Source organism: Xiphophorus couchianus, chromosome 12, assembly GCF_001444195.1.
Source record: "Xiphophorus couchianus chromosome 12, X_couchianus-1.0, whole genome shotgun sequence".
Lineage (NCBI taxonomy): Eukaryota > Metazoa > Chordata > Actinopteri > Cyprinodontiformes > Poeciliidae > Xiphophorus > Xiphophorus couchianus.
In genome coordinates this window covers 15,043,027-15,059,487 of record NC_040239.1, presented here as the reverse complement: position 1 = coordinate 15,059,487, position 16,461 = coordinate 15,043,027, and the positions used below count along the sequence as shown (strand labels likewise).

Genomic DNA, 16,461 nt, shown 5'->3' with positions numbered 1-16,461 from the left:
GAAAGAAAAGTAAATTTACTCAAAAAAAAACAACAACCACAGGCTTCTTTTTCAGCAATATAAATATGAAAATATGAAACCGACTGATCTGAATAAGAGCTATTGCTGTGTTTGAATCTCAGCCTGAGGTTCTTCTGCATAGAGTTTCCATGTTCTCCCTCAGCATGCTGGGACGTTTTCCTGGTAGTCCAGTTGCCTCCCGCAGTCCAAAAACTTTAAGGAGTGGTATTAAGCATTTTCTAGGCATACAGTGCCATTTAATAGCATGATCAAGAAACTATGTTACCCTCAGTTGTTTTAAAAATGAAATGCATGTGTATATGTATATCAAATATGACTTAAAAAACTAACTTTGTAATTTAATCCCTTGAAACTGGACCAGTGTCTCTTTAAAAACTCCTGCTCTCCCTGAAACTCCACCTTCATAAAGTTATCACAGCAGCGCTCCTCCATTAATCTTTTAACAAAGTTTTCATCAATGTTGCATTGAGAAGTAGCTCGTATAATGAGCTCGGCAGATGTGCAATTCCACCAGGTGTTTGCTAATTGCTGCTGGCTAGTCTGAAGGACTTGGTGGGGGAAGACAGGGCAGAAGTTTGTAAGCTTGGAAACTGCAGCTCCAAGAAGGAACTGTGCCTCAAAAGTGATGCTCGATTCACCCTGGTGTCATGCACTTTCTTAAAGGTGCATGAAAAAAATTAAGGCGACACCCCAGTTTTGTTTAGTTTTTTTTTTTTTGATAACATTATAACATGATGTAAAACTCAAAAAGTTGATTTTACATATTAGCTCATTGACGTCCCCGTCCTAAGGTATAAGGGTGTGAATGTTTGATTGTTAGTCCAGCAGTTATCAAGCTTCCTGTGCGATGCTTGATAACTGCTAGAGATAAGCACAGGCCACCAAGTGGCACTGCAAGGACTAGGCACAGATGATGGATGAAGGAAATAAAGTAAAATGTTTGTGGATCTGCATAAATAAGAAAACGGCTACAAGAAGGAGCAACTGACCTAAAGTTGTCTATATATGAAATCAATCTCTGAGATGTTTATGACCTATAAAAGAAAAAAAACAGGTGGGATGAGTTTATCTCATCACCACATAGCGAGAGGAATGTAAATAAATAATAAAGGGCAGTAAATAAATCTTAACCTACTGTGAAGAACTGCAGCATAAAGTGGAATATTAGTCCCCAATTCTCCATAATCTTTATTTTAGGTTTTTATGCAAATATCTTTACACACAATCAAATGTAGGGGGAATGTTGCAGAGTGTAGCATAACTACCAAATTAGAAGGGTTTCATTATTGATTGCTGTAAGAGTCAGTAATTCATGTAAGCATATCCACAATAGATAAATACAAAAATAAAAATCTGACTTGGACTTATGTTCAATCTTCATTCCATGTTGGGAATAACTCTTTTAAGACAAGTTTTGAATTGTTGCAAATATGGTGAAACACAAAATACAAAAAGGCCCTCAGAAGCACAATCCAAAGTTAATGTCAACATAGAAACTTTATTTTCCCACAGACAAGTCTTCTATTTGAGTTTTACATGAAAAAAAAGCATTTTTACAACTTCAATTAGCCTATTGCAGCTCACATACAAATATTGAATTTTCAGTGTCTAGAAACGTTATCACCATGAACAAAATCTTACAGTAACGCCTCATAATACTTGTGTCACATGGTGTCAGGTCTTGCAACCAAAAGCAGTCCATTAATGAGTGACAAAAATGTGTTTATTCCATAACAATAATAATATTAATAATAATATAAAGCCAGTAGTGAGGTGGCAAGGGTTTAAAAAGGATGTGTTCTCCTGCAGTGATGTATTGCGTTGATCCACACCTTTTTAGTTCTATCAATCAGACCTCCATCTAACAGGTAGGATAGCTTTCACAGAAAGCACAGATATTATGTTCCACTTACTGGTCAGTAGACAGTTGTAGTTTCTCTGCAGCTACAGCCTCAAGTTAAATCTATCCAGGACATTTGCATGATTCACACTAGTCTGAATCTAATTTGATAAACCAACTTGGCCACATACGACATAGCTGTTTTCAAAGAGCCTTGAGTTGCAAAGTTCTGGGCGTATATATAATTGTGTGATCTTCTAATCTCCTTTTCTCCAAGAGATGAAGGCTTTGCAATGGGCTGGACCAAAGCCAGTGTGGTTGTTGTCAGTGTCCATTCTTTGCACAGCTGGCAGTGGCTTCTCACAGCTTGATATCCTGTGATTCTGACATTTTGGCAAGTGTCTTTTTGACCCGCAGGGCTGTCAGGCGGCAGGCCGGGTTGTTGGCCCAGCATTCTGTCATCAGCTTCCCCATCTGTCTCAAACACTGCAAAGATACAGATTTGTGTTCGGGAGGTAATTTATTTGTTTGTGCATGTATAATATTGCATGTTTTACCATATATTACCTCATCGCTGCTCCATCGATTTGGAAAGGATGGCCGTAGTTTCTTGATGCAGACCACCTCTCGCATGTCTTCATATGAAGGGTCTGTGGGAACTAACTCATGATACGGTAACTGGTACTCCTCTAGGATTCCTGTATAATGTAAGTCAGAGATGATAGTAAACTTTAGGGGTGGTTTCAAACTTACATTTCATACACAGTTTACCAAATGCCATGCAGTAAACAGAGGAGTTGTGCTGAAGTAGAAGAAAGAACTCAGATGAACTGAGAGGTTGGTAGTAATAAACTATTTTTTACTTGGTTACGTTTACTTGAATAGCTTTTTTAGGTGTTGCATTGCACTTTTAATTTTTACTAGAGTAATACAATGAATTAGTTCAACTCTTTCTTGTTTCATTAAAAACTATTTATCTCCACTGAGACACCATCATCAAAGTGAAACGTGGTTGCCATCATGTTGTGAGAATCCTTTACTTAAGCAGGGACAGGAAAAGTGGTTGGTGAGAAAATGTAGGCAAGACCTGAAGAAAAACCTGATAGAGGATGTACAAATCTTGAGACCGGGGCTGTTTGTTCAACAATCCTAAACAAACAGCAAGAGCCACAGAATCTGGTCCAACTCCAAGCCTAAATCCAACTCAGAATCTACGACGAGACTTTAAAAATGCTGCTTGTAGGTACCTTCCATCCATTTTGATTAACTTTACAATGAGGAAATGTTTCAGTTTATATGTGTAAAACAGATGAGACATACTTCAAACAATTTACAGTTTTAACTGTTTTCAAAGGTGTTTCTATTGGACTGAAGACAATTTTCCTTCCTATTTACAATTATGAATGGGCTCAGATAAAATCCTACTGACCTACAGTGAAGTGAATAAGAGGGGAAAAGGTCAAGGGGTCGGAAATTGTTTGCAATGCACTATATTTACCTCCTGAGACACAACGGCGAGCGATTTCCCAGAGGATGAGCCCAAAGCTGTACATGTCGGCCATGATGTATGACTGAAAATGACTCCTGTTCAAAGTCTCATCCAGAACCTCTGGAGGCATGTAGCGCTTTGTACCAACTCGAGTGTTGGGGGGGATGTCCACTTCATTGGTGTCACTAGAGTCAGTAATTTCAACAAGTAAGAACTAATGTATAAAAATATACATTTAAATGGAAAGATGCTAAAATGTTCATGTTTCTAAAGCACACCTGATAAACTTTACTGCCAGTCCAAGATCAGCAATGCAGCAAGTCCCATTTCTTTTCACCAGTATGTTCTTACTCTTAAGGTCTCTGTGAGCAATGGCGGGTTTGCCCTGAGTGCCAAAGATCTCTGTATGAAGGTGACAGAGTCCCGAAACAGATGAATAGGCCAAACGCAGCATGGCTTTATTGTCCAGGGTGGTTGATTTCAGGTAGTCATACAAGGATCCGTTTTCATGGTAGTCAGTGATGAGATAGAGCTGGGTCCAGGAGCCGGTTCCTTTGATATCTGCAGCTATGAAACCTGTGAAGGAGGGAATGGAGAATAAAGAGAGGCAGGGAGTTATAATTTCCATATTGCTGGTTGAATTTGAAAGAATCCAGCTGTTCACACATCACACACCTTTCATATTCGCTAATAGCACCAATAATTATGATGGGCAATTCAAATAGGTAATTCTCCTGACAGTGTGCTCATATAAAGGAACAGCATCAATTAGGCTTTGTCATAACGGCACAGACCACTTTCACAGTAAACGACTTTCTTCTTATTCTTCTTCAAGATTTAAGACTGTAAGCTCAGTAGGATTTCTTTGAGAACTTTTTTTAAAAATAATTAACTTGTTTAAAGTAAACAAAAATACTGATTATTTCATGCTGTGCCATGGGACCTGAAATATGTTATATATGAATAATGAAGTGTTTAATAATCTAAATGAAAAAAACATTTTATCACTGTTCTGGGAATGCAGAGCAGAACCTTATGCTGTATTGTTACAATCAAGAGTAGAATGGAGAAAAACCTTTTAATGCCATATGGCTTTCTTGTTTCAACTAATGCATTGAAATGTATTACATTATATCAGAGTAACAGAAAACTGTGTTTGCATGAATGATAAAGTCTCTGAAATAGTTCATATAGTTCAAATAGTTTAATGTTGGTGTATCTCTGGGTTTCGCATTTGGTTCACTGCTTATTAGATTGTATTCTAATGAAATACAATATGCTTATTTTTACTCATTGTCTGTCAGTTTCACAAATCATGCTATTTTATGTTTCAATTATGTTTTACCATTGATATGGTAAAAACATAATTTTTAAAGGTAGATACAGTTAGATTCTAGATATTTGTGTACATTTAAAAAGGCAACCATTTTCATTTGATAATGAAAATTAGATTTCATGGCTAAATCTGGCACGTATACATTATTGACCCAAGTATTCCTGTTGATTTGTGTACATCATATCTTTTGCTTTATTTTCACGTTGTTTTGCTATCTCTTGGGAGACACTTGTCTCATCATCTATGACAAATATAAGCAATTTTTCGTAAAAAAAATAGTTATTATTCTAAATCTGTAATAAACACATTCATGACAACTGTAAAGTTATAAAACTGAATTTAAAACAGTAATTTACAGATGCATGAAAACCCTAGGCTTCAAAATAAAAAAATAACAAAAAACAAACGCTACATGCCAGGTCATCCAGCGAGACTCACCCAGTATGTTCTCATGTCTCATTAGGACAGTCTGGTAAATTTCGGTCTCTCTGAACCAACTGGCCTCCTCAGTGGTAAAGAAAACCTTAACAGCCACCTTTTCTCCTCTCCACCTTCCCATCCACACCTCGCCATACCTCCCCTTTCCAATCTGCTTCACCATCTGAATCTGCTTGGCTATGGTTCTCTGGACCTGGGGAAAAAGCAGGGCACAGATAAATAATGTACCATCTCTGTGCCTTGCTTCTTGTCCCATCATTTCTGTAATTTTGGGATACAAAAGCCTTAAAACAAAATCTATCTATGTGTTATTTGATCCAGTTTGGGGGGAAAAAATCTAAAGATTTAAGGGTTAAAGACTGACAATGATTGCAAACAGGGTATTTTTAAAAGTGTTTTGTGGGCATCTCACCAACAGAGGGAGACCTGAGCCTGAGCCAGAGGTCTGCGACTGCTCTATCAGGTCCTTCAGAGACTCTCCAGGAGGAATGTATGTTTCATCTTGTTCCAAACCGATGCTGTACCGAGGACGAGACTCTTGCCGCTTGTACCTGTAGAATCATGTTATTCAGCAAGCAATCATCAATACTCCTCTAATAAAAAGTATGAACTGCACGGCACTTTTGCAAATTAAGGAAGGAAGCAGTGAGGTATCATCACTGTTCCATGTGATTACCTGAAGTAGCAGAAGATAATAATGGCAGCCAGTATAATGATGCACACAGTGACTGAGATCAATAGTGCCATGTGGTGGATCTTCCAATCGACATACACTAGACAGGAAAAGATTAAATAATTTTCAAAAGTGACATCTAAAACATTTCATAATTTTATTTGTTTCCCAGTTTGTCCCTATTAGTCACACTCCACTTGAGTAATTTGTGTTCAAATCAAATTCCCCTCATAATTTTTCTATTTTCTTCTGGCACACTGTTTCTTCCCTCTAGACCTGGGAACAGCGGCAGGAAGCCCTCATCCTGACGTCGATGAATTCTCCTCCTGTTCCCTGATGATAAGGTTACAGATTGATGACTGCCTTCAGCATCTGCAGAAGCCAGTGATTTCCCTGGGAATCTTTACTTACTGTTTCTCAAATATAGTCATGTACAGACCTTGGTTTAAACTAGACGGCTTGCATTAACTCCCCCACTCTCCAAAATTACATATGTCAGAAAATTTTAATATTACATAAGAGTATCAAAATAGGATACTTTTTAAAAAAATTATATATTTATTGGAAATGTCAATGTTCAAACATATGATGTTTTTATATACTCAATATTTGTAAATTAATTACTGCATCAATGCGGCTTGGAATGGAGGCAATAAGTCTGTGGATATGTTAAGTTGTAAAGGAAACATGTTGCTTTGATAGCTGCCTTCAGGGCAAGGTCATCTGCCTTGTTGGCTCTGATGTCTCTCATCTCCATCTTGACAACACTCTATGGATTCTCAATGGGATTCAGGTCAGGCCAGTTTGCTGACCAATCCAGCATGCCAACACCACGGTCACTAAGCTTGAGGCCCAACACCAGCAGACGACATGGAACCCCAAACCATCACTGTAGAAACTTCACACAGGCTTTCAAGCAGCATGGATTCTACACCTTTGCACTCTTCCTCCAGACTCTGGGACTTTTATTTCCAAATGAAGTGCAAACTTTGTTTTCATCTGAAAAGAACACCACTGTTCAAAAATCCAGCTTTTTTTTCCACTTAGCCCAGCTAAGACACTTGTAACCTAAGTTCAGATTTGTCTGAACATGGCTCTTGTCTGAGTCCAGCTTCAGTCCATTCCATGTAAAGCTCCTCCAACTCATTTTAAGGATATTGCTCAACAGTTGCCTTAAGGTTGCAGTTATTTCTGTCACTGGAGTACCTATTCCTACTTTTTCCTTTCACTCAACCTTCTTTGTTTAGATACAGCACTTTGTGAACAACAGCTTCTTCAGCAGTGACCTTTTGCAGCTACCTTGTAAAAGGTGTTAATGACAGCCTTTAGGGCATTTGTCCAAGCGACGGTCTTCTTTATGACTGTGTTGTCTACTGACCTAAACTGAGTGATCAGGAGACCTTTGAAGGTATTTGAGTTAATTAGCATATTGTGGTTTAACACTGTGAGTTTCAAACATTTAACTTTACCAATATTCAAATTTTCTGAGACATTTCAGAGTTGTAAGACATTACCAACAAAATTACAATGAATAAAAGCCTGAAATATTTCACTACTTTTGTAAAGACTCTATAAAATGAATAAATTTCAAGTTCTGCAATGTTGACATTTTTCATAATAATTAATTTCTTTGTATTTGTATATCATTGTATTATCAGTTTATTATTACATTATGACTGTATACTACAATATGAACTGGATGAGAAAAAGAGAGAGACAACGATGACAGTGTAGAGAAAAACTTACGAGGCGGTTTGAGTGGGGGCAGTGTCGGATGAAGGTTTCTGTTACAAAAATCTTCATCCGTGCAGCACTGTAACGATTTCCTCTCATGGGGGAACACCGTGTCCTGAGGACACAAAAGTCATAAAAAGTTGAGCCTGGTATTAGTACTTAGTACGTACAGCACCTTTCACAATTATCGACAGTGGGGGTAAAAAAAAAAAAAAAGTTGAAATAAATGTGTCTCTTGTTGCATCTTGGCAATATCACACTGCAAACTACTATGATTATCTCAACTGAACTTTGAGATCTTTGATATTGTTTTTCATCTTTCACGCTGTGCTGGATGTGATTCATAGATGTTGCCACAAAATACATTTAGTTTAAAGGTAGTTCTACCAAAAACTAAGGAAATGTATGAAAATCTTTTATTCAATCCCTCATTATTCTACCACTTTGTAAACATAAACCTTTTGTCAAATACTTCCAGGCAAGAAAAGTTTAATCTATCTTAATGTGTGAGAGAAAATAGTTGCCTTTTTAAATGTATACAAATATCTATAATCTAACTGTATCTACCTTTAATTAAGCAAAAACAAACATAATAACCAGATTTATAGCTAACAGAGTAATTTGGTTTTTGTTTTCTAACACAATCATTGGAAATCTTGCTATATAAAATTATTTAACCAATATCAATCACAGAAGATTAAAAAGTGTGAGGGGAAAAAAGGATATAGAATTGAATTGTGATGTTCAAACTCACCCTGCACTGAAACTCAGATCCGACCAGCCCCAGGCAACCTGCAGTGAGGACCGGTACTCCGCCCTCCTCCTCCACCATTTTAAAGCAGTACCCATCCGTCCTTCAAAAACAAGGAACATTCAGACACAGAAAAGCAAACAAAACAGATGGATCTTTTATTAAAACATGGACTTATGTTGGTTCTGTTGCTGCATTACCTGCATGTGTTGTTAATTGAATCATCAGGGCAGTGGTGGTAACAGTGACACCACAGAAATCTTTGAGAAGACAAAGCAGGAACCGTGCTGCCTAATGCCTTCTTCCCATTCTCCACTGTTTCCTTACTGGACGCCTTTAGCAGCATACTGTCCAAAATGTTGCCTATGAGCAAATTAAAAGCAAAAAAACAGGCAGATTTAAACCTTAGAAATTACAGATCTGTTTTATTCTCTACAAGTCAAACAATAACAGGGAAAATGAACACTAAACACCAAAAATACATAAAATAAAACAGAAGTTGATTTTTTAGAAAACAGACAAAGAAAAAAAGTATAGCTCAATTAACATTTTTATTGAACATCAAAAATGTTGACAGTTTCTGATTTCCTCCTTCTTTATGTTGTGTGATCTAATCAGATACTTCTGTTTTTTGTTTTTTGTATATAATTTATTGCTTGGTTTTAAAATTAGTAGGGATGTAGTTGACTAATTATGATATCATTCACTTACAAGGCAAATATAGAACAATCATTAGCTCATAAGCACCAAACAGCCAAAAACAAAATGTGAAATGAATATTTAAATCAGAAAGAAATGCAGTGCCGTAGATTTGAGAAGTTCCAGTACAAATTTAATTGGACTGCAGTGAACCAGAAGCAAGAGCTGATAGCTGCTCCTGCTTTTACCCCATTTACCTCTGAAGACTTTGATTTGGAAATGACATCAAACCCATTTTAACAATCATCCACTTCCAAAACCAGTGGGGTCTGCTAAATAACATCCTTACTGACAAGGTTAACTAATAATCCCAATAGAAGCTAAAATTATGCTATTTCTTTGCATGTTGTACTTTACCACACAGTGGCAACATACTGTACTAAATAGTAAGATTTTGTAATACTCTGTGTGTAAAAGATTTGATCAGATTGTCTAGTTGCAATATGTTAAAAAGCTGCTATCCGCTTTTTGACATATTATCAAAAAGCGGCAACCATATTGAATTTTGAGTTGGAAAACGTCAACTCTCCTGTGGAAAGTATAATGAAATAACTTTTTTTAATCAGTCACAAGACCAAGTGGATAAAATCATTGTTTATATGTAAGAACAAGTCCAAGTCCTGTTGTACTTCTTAAAAATGTCTGTCAGTACAATGGTACTGACAAAACATGACCGTGTGAACACATAGTGAGTTCAATCTGGAGAGACTCAGACGGAGAAAAGAAGACAATTAGAACAGTTTATTGACAAACAGAATTTAAAGTCTTTGGCACTCGGGCCCCGGCTGAGGATAACGGTTATCGCAGCGTTAGCGATAGGCTTCAGATGAGCATCCCCGATGCTGTTAGGAACGTCATCCCCCAGGGCCCGGCACTGGTGGTGGAGGTTGAAGGAGGGTGCGGGCCTCAGGACCGGGCGAATGGAGGAGAAGGGGTGGTGGTGGGTTGAGCTCGGCTGGAGAATGAAGGACGCCATGAATGAAGGTCCTTATCAGCTGGGACTTGGTCGATGATTGGACGTGACGTGGTCCAGCGTTGATAGGTCGACGATTGTGGGCAGGTCTCTTCAATTAACGGTCCCGGTGGGGATAAAAGAGTCTTCCAGTTTGAATTTGCGCCTAGGCTTCATTTCATCAGCCTTACAGTGGGGATCATCTTTAGCCTGATGAGCTGCATTTGCTATTGTTGTTCTCCTTACATGCTTTGTTATATTTACTGTATGTAAATACTTATGCATAATTCATGCCTGGTGATGTTTAATAGCAATAATGAAGATGTGGACCTGCCCTTCTTGCTCTTCGATCTATCATGCAGTTTAGGTTTCTCATTTGTTGGGTTCCTATATGCCCATCAAGGCAGTTTAATGCTATAGATTGCGTAGCTCTCTGCTGCTCTGATTAAACTCCTCATAATGCATTTCCTGAGCCCTGCCTCTCTCTCATTATTTGTTGGTGGGTTTGTAAGTTCCCCAGAGGGCAGAAAGTTTAATATCTGCTCTCCCAGAGTTGGCATGCAGCGAGTGATGAGGTCTCAGCCAAGATGACAAATATCAGTGGAGCAAACTCTGGATTCACGTCTGAGCTTCATGAGCTGGCTGACTGAATTGAAATATAATCCAGCACACAGTGGTGAAGCACATTGAATCCACTAAAACAACAAAATACGAAATGGACAAGAAAAACCTGATGAAAACATTCTCCCTGCATGAGAAATAAAATAAATGAGCGCAAACACCTGATACCATGGCACTCTCTCACATCACATTATTTGACTTATCCAACCCTTACAGCTGTTAAGAACTAGAACAAAGCTCCAGTTTTCCCTGGTTATCTTATTTCAAAAGGCACCTGTTTGTCACTTGAGGGGAAAAGGGGGATCGCAGATGTGTCTTTCTTCCACGGCTTTCAAAGTTTTTATTCATACCAAATGAACAGTGAGGCCAGATGTACAACAGCTGCAAGCATCTGTGGTCCTAAGCAAGCTCAGTCTCCTAAAATTAAGCATTATTTTGGAAGCAGATTCTGGTATTTTATTTAAAAATGTTCACATCACGGAAAAGCTGTAAGAAAAACTGTACATACAGGAACAAACAGTGACATGTAAAGATTGGGTCAATACTTTTCACATGTCTACCTTGTTTGTCTAGAACTGTAGAGTAAGTGTAAAATAGAGAACATATATTTTAAGAAAAGAAAATCTTGCCTGAAAACTTAACGGCCAGCAGGAAGAGAGTTTGTTTAATGATCTGTTTTATTTGAGCTAAGTTGTAAAATGGTACAAATGTTTAAGCTTAGACTCCATGATAGGTTGAGGATGACCTAACAAATACACCAAAAAAAATGCAACACTGTGTGTGCAAAATGTTAAACTTTACCTAACAACTAGAGTAGTAACTAGGATTACAAAGGCAAGTCTCAAGTTTGTCACTTAGTACATATTTTGTCTTTCTAGGCTAATGTTTTTGTTTATGGTACAAATATTTGCACATACACAGGAACTATTTCAAATAGTGTCTTTATGCACCAACTTTGCTGATAGACAGCTGGCAGTTAGTTGGAGACTGCAAAATTGTCCAAAGACTGATAATGGCCCCAACTTTAGACACTTCTGAATAAAATCTGAAAAGATAAAAGTTGCAATAAAACCTAAAGTTTTGTTGCAACCTGTGGTCATGACTTTGGAGGAGCAGCTCTTGTCTTTTGTACTTTTGTCTTTTTCGGGGGAAATTTCATACATAGTTACAATCTGACTAATAAAATCTTAGTGTGTGCATGTGCACAGGAAGTTGTCCACATTATGGTGTTAATAAAAATGTGTCTGAGTTTTCAGGAGTTTTGTTGTCTATTTCTATTGAACAACACTTTTTTTTTATTTTGCTAGTCAAAAGAAACCTGACGATGGGCCGGGCCCCTGTGATGTCAGGCTGCAGTGGTTATAGTTCTGCAAGAATGTTTTGTGTTTGATCATCTCATTTATGCTGTCTCACAAATCTGCAGCCACATTTAAGAGCCTGAGAAAACTTTTTTTTTTCAAGAAAGATCACAGGTGCAGATGTCCTGTTTGTCTCATCCAAAAGTAAGAAACAGCAATTTGAAAATAAAACTGTGCTACAGTATTTTTAATTTAGTTAACGCGAATTAAAAATAAATCTAAAAAGACAACTTGTTCTCCACTCAAACATTGCTTTTGGGATTTCTTTCAATGAATTGCTGAACATTAATTTCCAGCACTTCCCCTTCCTAAATGTCCCTCCTGTACACATGGGTAATTTGTTGACAAAACTGAAAGAGAGGGACGGTGGGGTTTAAAGAGGTCACATTAACAATTGACCGATTTGAGCGAAAGGGAACGAGGAAGAGTAGGAGGGGGAGAAGAACAGGGGATTAACAAACGAGAAGTGACAGAGCTGCAGGGAACTGGTGGGCAGTTTAGCAGCACACAGAGGGGACAGAGCAGAGGCCACTGGCCTTTTCCACCCTTTCTCTCACTCTGCCCTCTTCCCTCTCATTTCTCGAGCACACTCACTAATGCTAAGTCACTTTGTGTTTCATTTATTGCCAAGCACCCCTATGTTTTCCTCACTTAATATATTTCGCTGTTTGACAGCTTCTCTCCTCCTCACTTGGTTTAGTAAACCAATACTTAGGCGTTTCCATTTTTCCCAACTAAACTGCCAATCATTTTTTCCTTTGTTTGCTCATTGTTGCTGTTATCTTACAAATCCCTCTGATCTCATTCTGTGAAATTCCTTTTCTCTTCGTCTTATAATTTGTTCTCTGCCTTCCCAGTGTGAGTCCAGTGGATTGTCATGTGAGGTGCTGCTGTTCTGTTGACATAACACAAAGCCTTTCACATCCAAGTCTGCACCTGGGATACTTGGCTGCTGCTCTCCACATGCCGGGGTGACTATATGTGTGTGAATTTCACTTGGAGAGACACAAACAGGCAGAGCACCAACATTGCTATATGCAAGAGAACCTCTTACAGAACAATTACCACTTAGAGAAACCACAGTATAAGAATATACAAGAGAAGGGAAAAAACAAACGTCCATTACGGCATCTGTGTGAAGGAAATAAGTTAATGCAACTTTTTCTATATTTTAGTGATCAGGGGCTCCTTTACGTATGCCTTTTTTTGGCTGTAGTGGGGAGGTGAAGTGTATGTAAGAATATTGTTTATCAGAAAATAGCCACATATTAAAACTAGGAATATAAAATTTCAAGTAGGCTTGGCTCCTGATCAATACAGTTTTAAATTATCTGTATTAAAGCTCATGAATTAACTCATCTCCCACCTGTTGATGTCCCGTCTGCAATTCTACCTCCAGAGTAATTGCAGTTTGCATGGCCAATATTTTTTAAAATAACCAGTTTTTGTGTGCATGCAAAATGGTATTACAGGCAATATGCATTATTCTGTTGTTTGATCAAGTTTTTAATTAATAATCTAAGGGTTTTTCAGTCGCCACAATGATGTTAACAAATAAAGTTGTACTATACTGACTGAATCTTACTCTCTGTCTGTGTAATGTGACCTGGTCTAAATAAAACATTAGTCATTCAGGTTCAGTATTTAAAGCAAGACACAAAGATTATTAAGTAGGAAAACAACTTTGTGTGTAAGTTTTGTTCACACAACAATTAACAGCAACCGCAAGTTGTGACTCAGTCTACAATTTAAAAAATCAATTTCATGTTTCACCATCAGCAGGAGCAAGATGTAAGTTTATTGAAGACTGTGTCTTTGTGTGTGAAGTCTGGTACTTTTAAAACTATGTGTATGTACAATATGTTTAAGTGTAAGGTAACTTTTTAATTAAACCAACATCAGCATGTGATTATGATTACTGTAATGCTAAAAAAAAGTTAGTTTATCTTTAATTATTAAGAAGTGTATAAACAAATTTTAACATTTTAGTTTTGATGCAAATAAAAACAGAACAATATTTTTTTCTAACATTGACCATCATTTTAACTTGATTTATTATCTTTTGAGAAGAGTCCGTGTTATTTTCTTTACAAAACAAGATTGATGAATGAATAAAAAAAAAAAAGAAGTTTAAATCAAAAACTGCCAGTGGTATGAATAATGGTAGGATTACTTTTATATCTTTGAAAATAAGACTTTCTTGAAGAAACTTCTGTTCGTACAAAATATTGCAGAATCTATAGTGGTTTTGGTATATCGGTTAAATGGGGTACAATAATAAAACTATCGTTTAACTGGTTCTTAAAGTTTACAGAGAAAAACAATCAGCAGGTAAAAATTAAAGTTGGAAGTGGCTGCAGAAAAAACAATCAGTTCTTCTCCAACACTAACATCTTATTTGTAGAGACCATTAAAAGCATTTCCAATCTCCTATGAATGTGCTTGGTTTGGACTATAGAGATTACCTTTAAAAATGGTGACGCATGTTTTCTAGAAGCCTTTCCAACCTGTCCGCAGGAGACCGGTTAAAGATACACTGAAAACTTTGACCAGACAGTTTCATCTTAAGCTGGAAAACACAGTTTAGCAACACATAAAAATAAAACATAAACCGACCCTTCTGTGGTGGTCTGATTTTGGTCTCAAAGACTTGTATCAATGTCTATAATTGCTTTAAGTTGGCTAAGTTTCCCAGCACCTCAATAATTGTTTCAAGCCCTTTGACTGAAATGGCCTTTCATATGCCAGTGTGAGTTCTCAGGTCTACCCTAAAGACTATTTTTCCTGGCTAGATGGCAGGATTTGGAGGCCACTGTCAACACGCAATTAAAAAGCATCCCCCTCAAACCTACAAACCCTTTAGCCTTTTCTTTCCCACAGATGTATCTTTGTGCTAAAGAGAAATGAAAAAAAGACACTTAAATAGACAGAGGAGGTGGAAGTGAGGGGAGAGGTATTGTGTGTGAGGGAGCATGATGAAGAGACAAGATCTGAAGTAAGATAGACAGACAGAGGAGAGCTGAAACAGAGGGAACATATTCATTAGTTATCATGGCCATGTCAAACAAGACCAACCAGAAAAACCCTTTCACCGAGCCCCGTGTAAACACCGCCTGCCCCAAGATTCCACTTAAGACTTACTCATTTGACCACACTGACATTCACCTCCCTCCCTCACCCTGCTGAAGTAGCAGTTAATCTTCCAGGTGTTTGACAGGATGCTCTGCACAGCAAAAGAAACATGAAAGGTGAAAAGCGCTATTTATTTTCTCTCCGCCTTTTACTCCCTCTCTTAAATTTTGTGTTTCTGTCCACAGCTAAGTACGTTCAGTTCCTGCTCTTAACTCCACGTCCTTCTTCCTGTCAGTGCAGAGATGAGCCAAGCCATCCCACATACAGAGGAATGCGATAATGAACCCTGATTTCTGCATGCAGGATGCTGGGAAGCCAAGGTCGCCAGTGTAGATGTTTTGGCTGTGCGCAAGTGTTTGGCCTTCAAGTTTGTGACAAAGGAATTCCTCACACAGTTTGCTCATTTTAATTGCTTAGTTTGACTATTGCACATTATCACCCAAATAGAATAATTGTTAAATTGCGTCCCTGCTCTGGTTTTGTTAGCTCACCTCAAGTGGCAAAAAGTAAAGCCAGGAAGAAAAGGACATAAATTAACTTACTGTATTGTTTCCAGTGATTTTTTATTTTTTAAATTAAAAAAAATGTAATAGTACATTATAATTTTTTCTAGAACACTGAATATAATTTTTAATAAAGAATTAAGATTTAAAAAGTAAATATTAAGATGAGATTTTGTATCATAGATTTTGTAGAGCTCTGCAGGACTGTAACCGGTTTCAGAGTCAATTTCTGTAAATCTTTTCAACCATTCAATAATAGTCAACTTGAAAGACATTATATTCCGTTACTCCTACTGAAAATCCTATGAAAATAAGAATTTACTATATTTGAAAGTAGCGTTACACCACCTGTATTAACTACGTAGTTCCATAACCTGTTAGGATAAACTGTCCATAAAAGAAGACAGAAATAGTTTTCATGCTCAGACAGAAGTGAGGTTAATTTTGCAGAAACAGAATAAAAAAAGATGGATGTTGTTTCATTCAGCTCGTCTATAGTCCACCGCAGGAACATTATCAACAGCTTTTCAAGCATTCCTTCATTATATCACACTGATGAATGATGCGGTAATGATCCTGCACACTTTTTGGGCTTTACAGCTGTCATGTAGCTGCTTTATGCTTCAACCAGAGGGGCGTGTGTCTGAGTTTATGTGTGAGACCTCCTTTTCATGGGCCTGAATGACAGATACACAAGGATGCCGGAACTCTGAGTGAATTCCAGAGGGCCATCAGTGTTCCCTTTGAAATAACAGGAACGATGAAGCGGTCCTTGAAGGAGGTGTGAGAGCAAAGCAAGAGAGAGAAAGAGGACCAGCTGGTCTCCTCCTGAAAAGCTCCTTTTCTCCCATTCGCTGCCATCTGTGAGCTCCTACTCATCACAAAACAGCCCACATCAATTCACAGACAGCGGG

At 37.7% G+C, this 16,461-nt stretch overlaps 1 protein-coding gene across 6 annotated transcripts in view; it reads right to left on the bottom strand.

The window, feature by feature from the left end:
• Window positions 1-1,494: 1,494 nt before the first annotated feature.
• The window catches only part of bmpr1ba (bone morphogenetic protein receptor, type IBa), a 68,816-nt gene continuing 53,849 nt past the window's right edge, over window positions 1,495-16,461 (bottom strand). For 5 of the 6 annotated variants that reach the window (XM_028034401.1, XM_028034407.1, XM_028034405.1 and 2 more), the window contains 10 exons: window positions 8,483-8,645; window positions 8,286-8,385; window positions 7,544-7,646; window positions 5,801-5,897; window positions 5,537-5,675; window positions 5,125-5,317; window positions 3,629-3,926; window positions 3,360-3,535; window positions 2,429-2,559; window positions 1,495-2,347 (listed from right to left, as the gene is read on the bottom strand). In XM_028034401.1, coding sequence (XP_027890202.1) covers window positions 2,222-2,347; window positions 2,429-2,559; window positions 3,360-3,535; window positions 3,629-3,926; window positions 5,125-5,317; window positions 5,537-5,675; window positions 5,801-5,897; window positions 7,544-7,646; window positions 8,286-8,385; window positions 8,483-8,645 — 1,526 coding nt within the window. In that variant the 3' untranslated portion in view covers window positions 1,495-2,221. Of the gene's footprint in view, window positions 2,348-2,428; window positions 2,560-3,359; window positions 3,536-3,628; window positions 3,927-5,124; window positions 5,318-5,536; window positions 5,676-5,800; window positions 5,898-7,543; window positions 7,647-8,285; window positions 8,386-8,482; window positions 8,646-15,053; window positions 15,211-16,461 lie in introns of those variants that run through there. The other variant, XM_028034406.1, reaches the window with a different exon arrangement.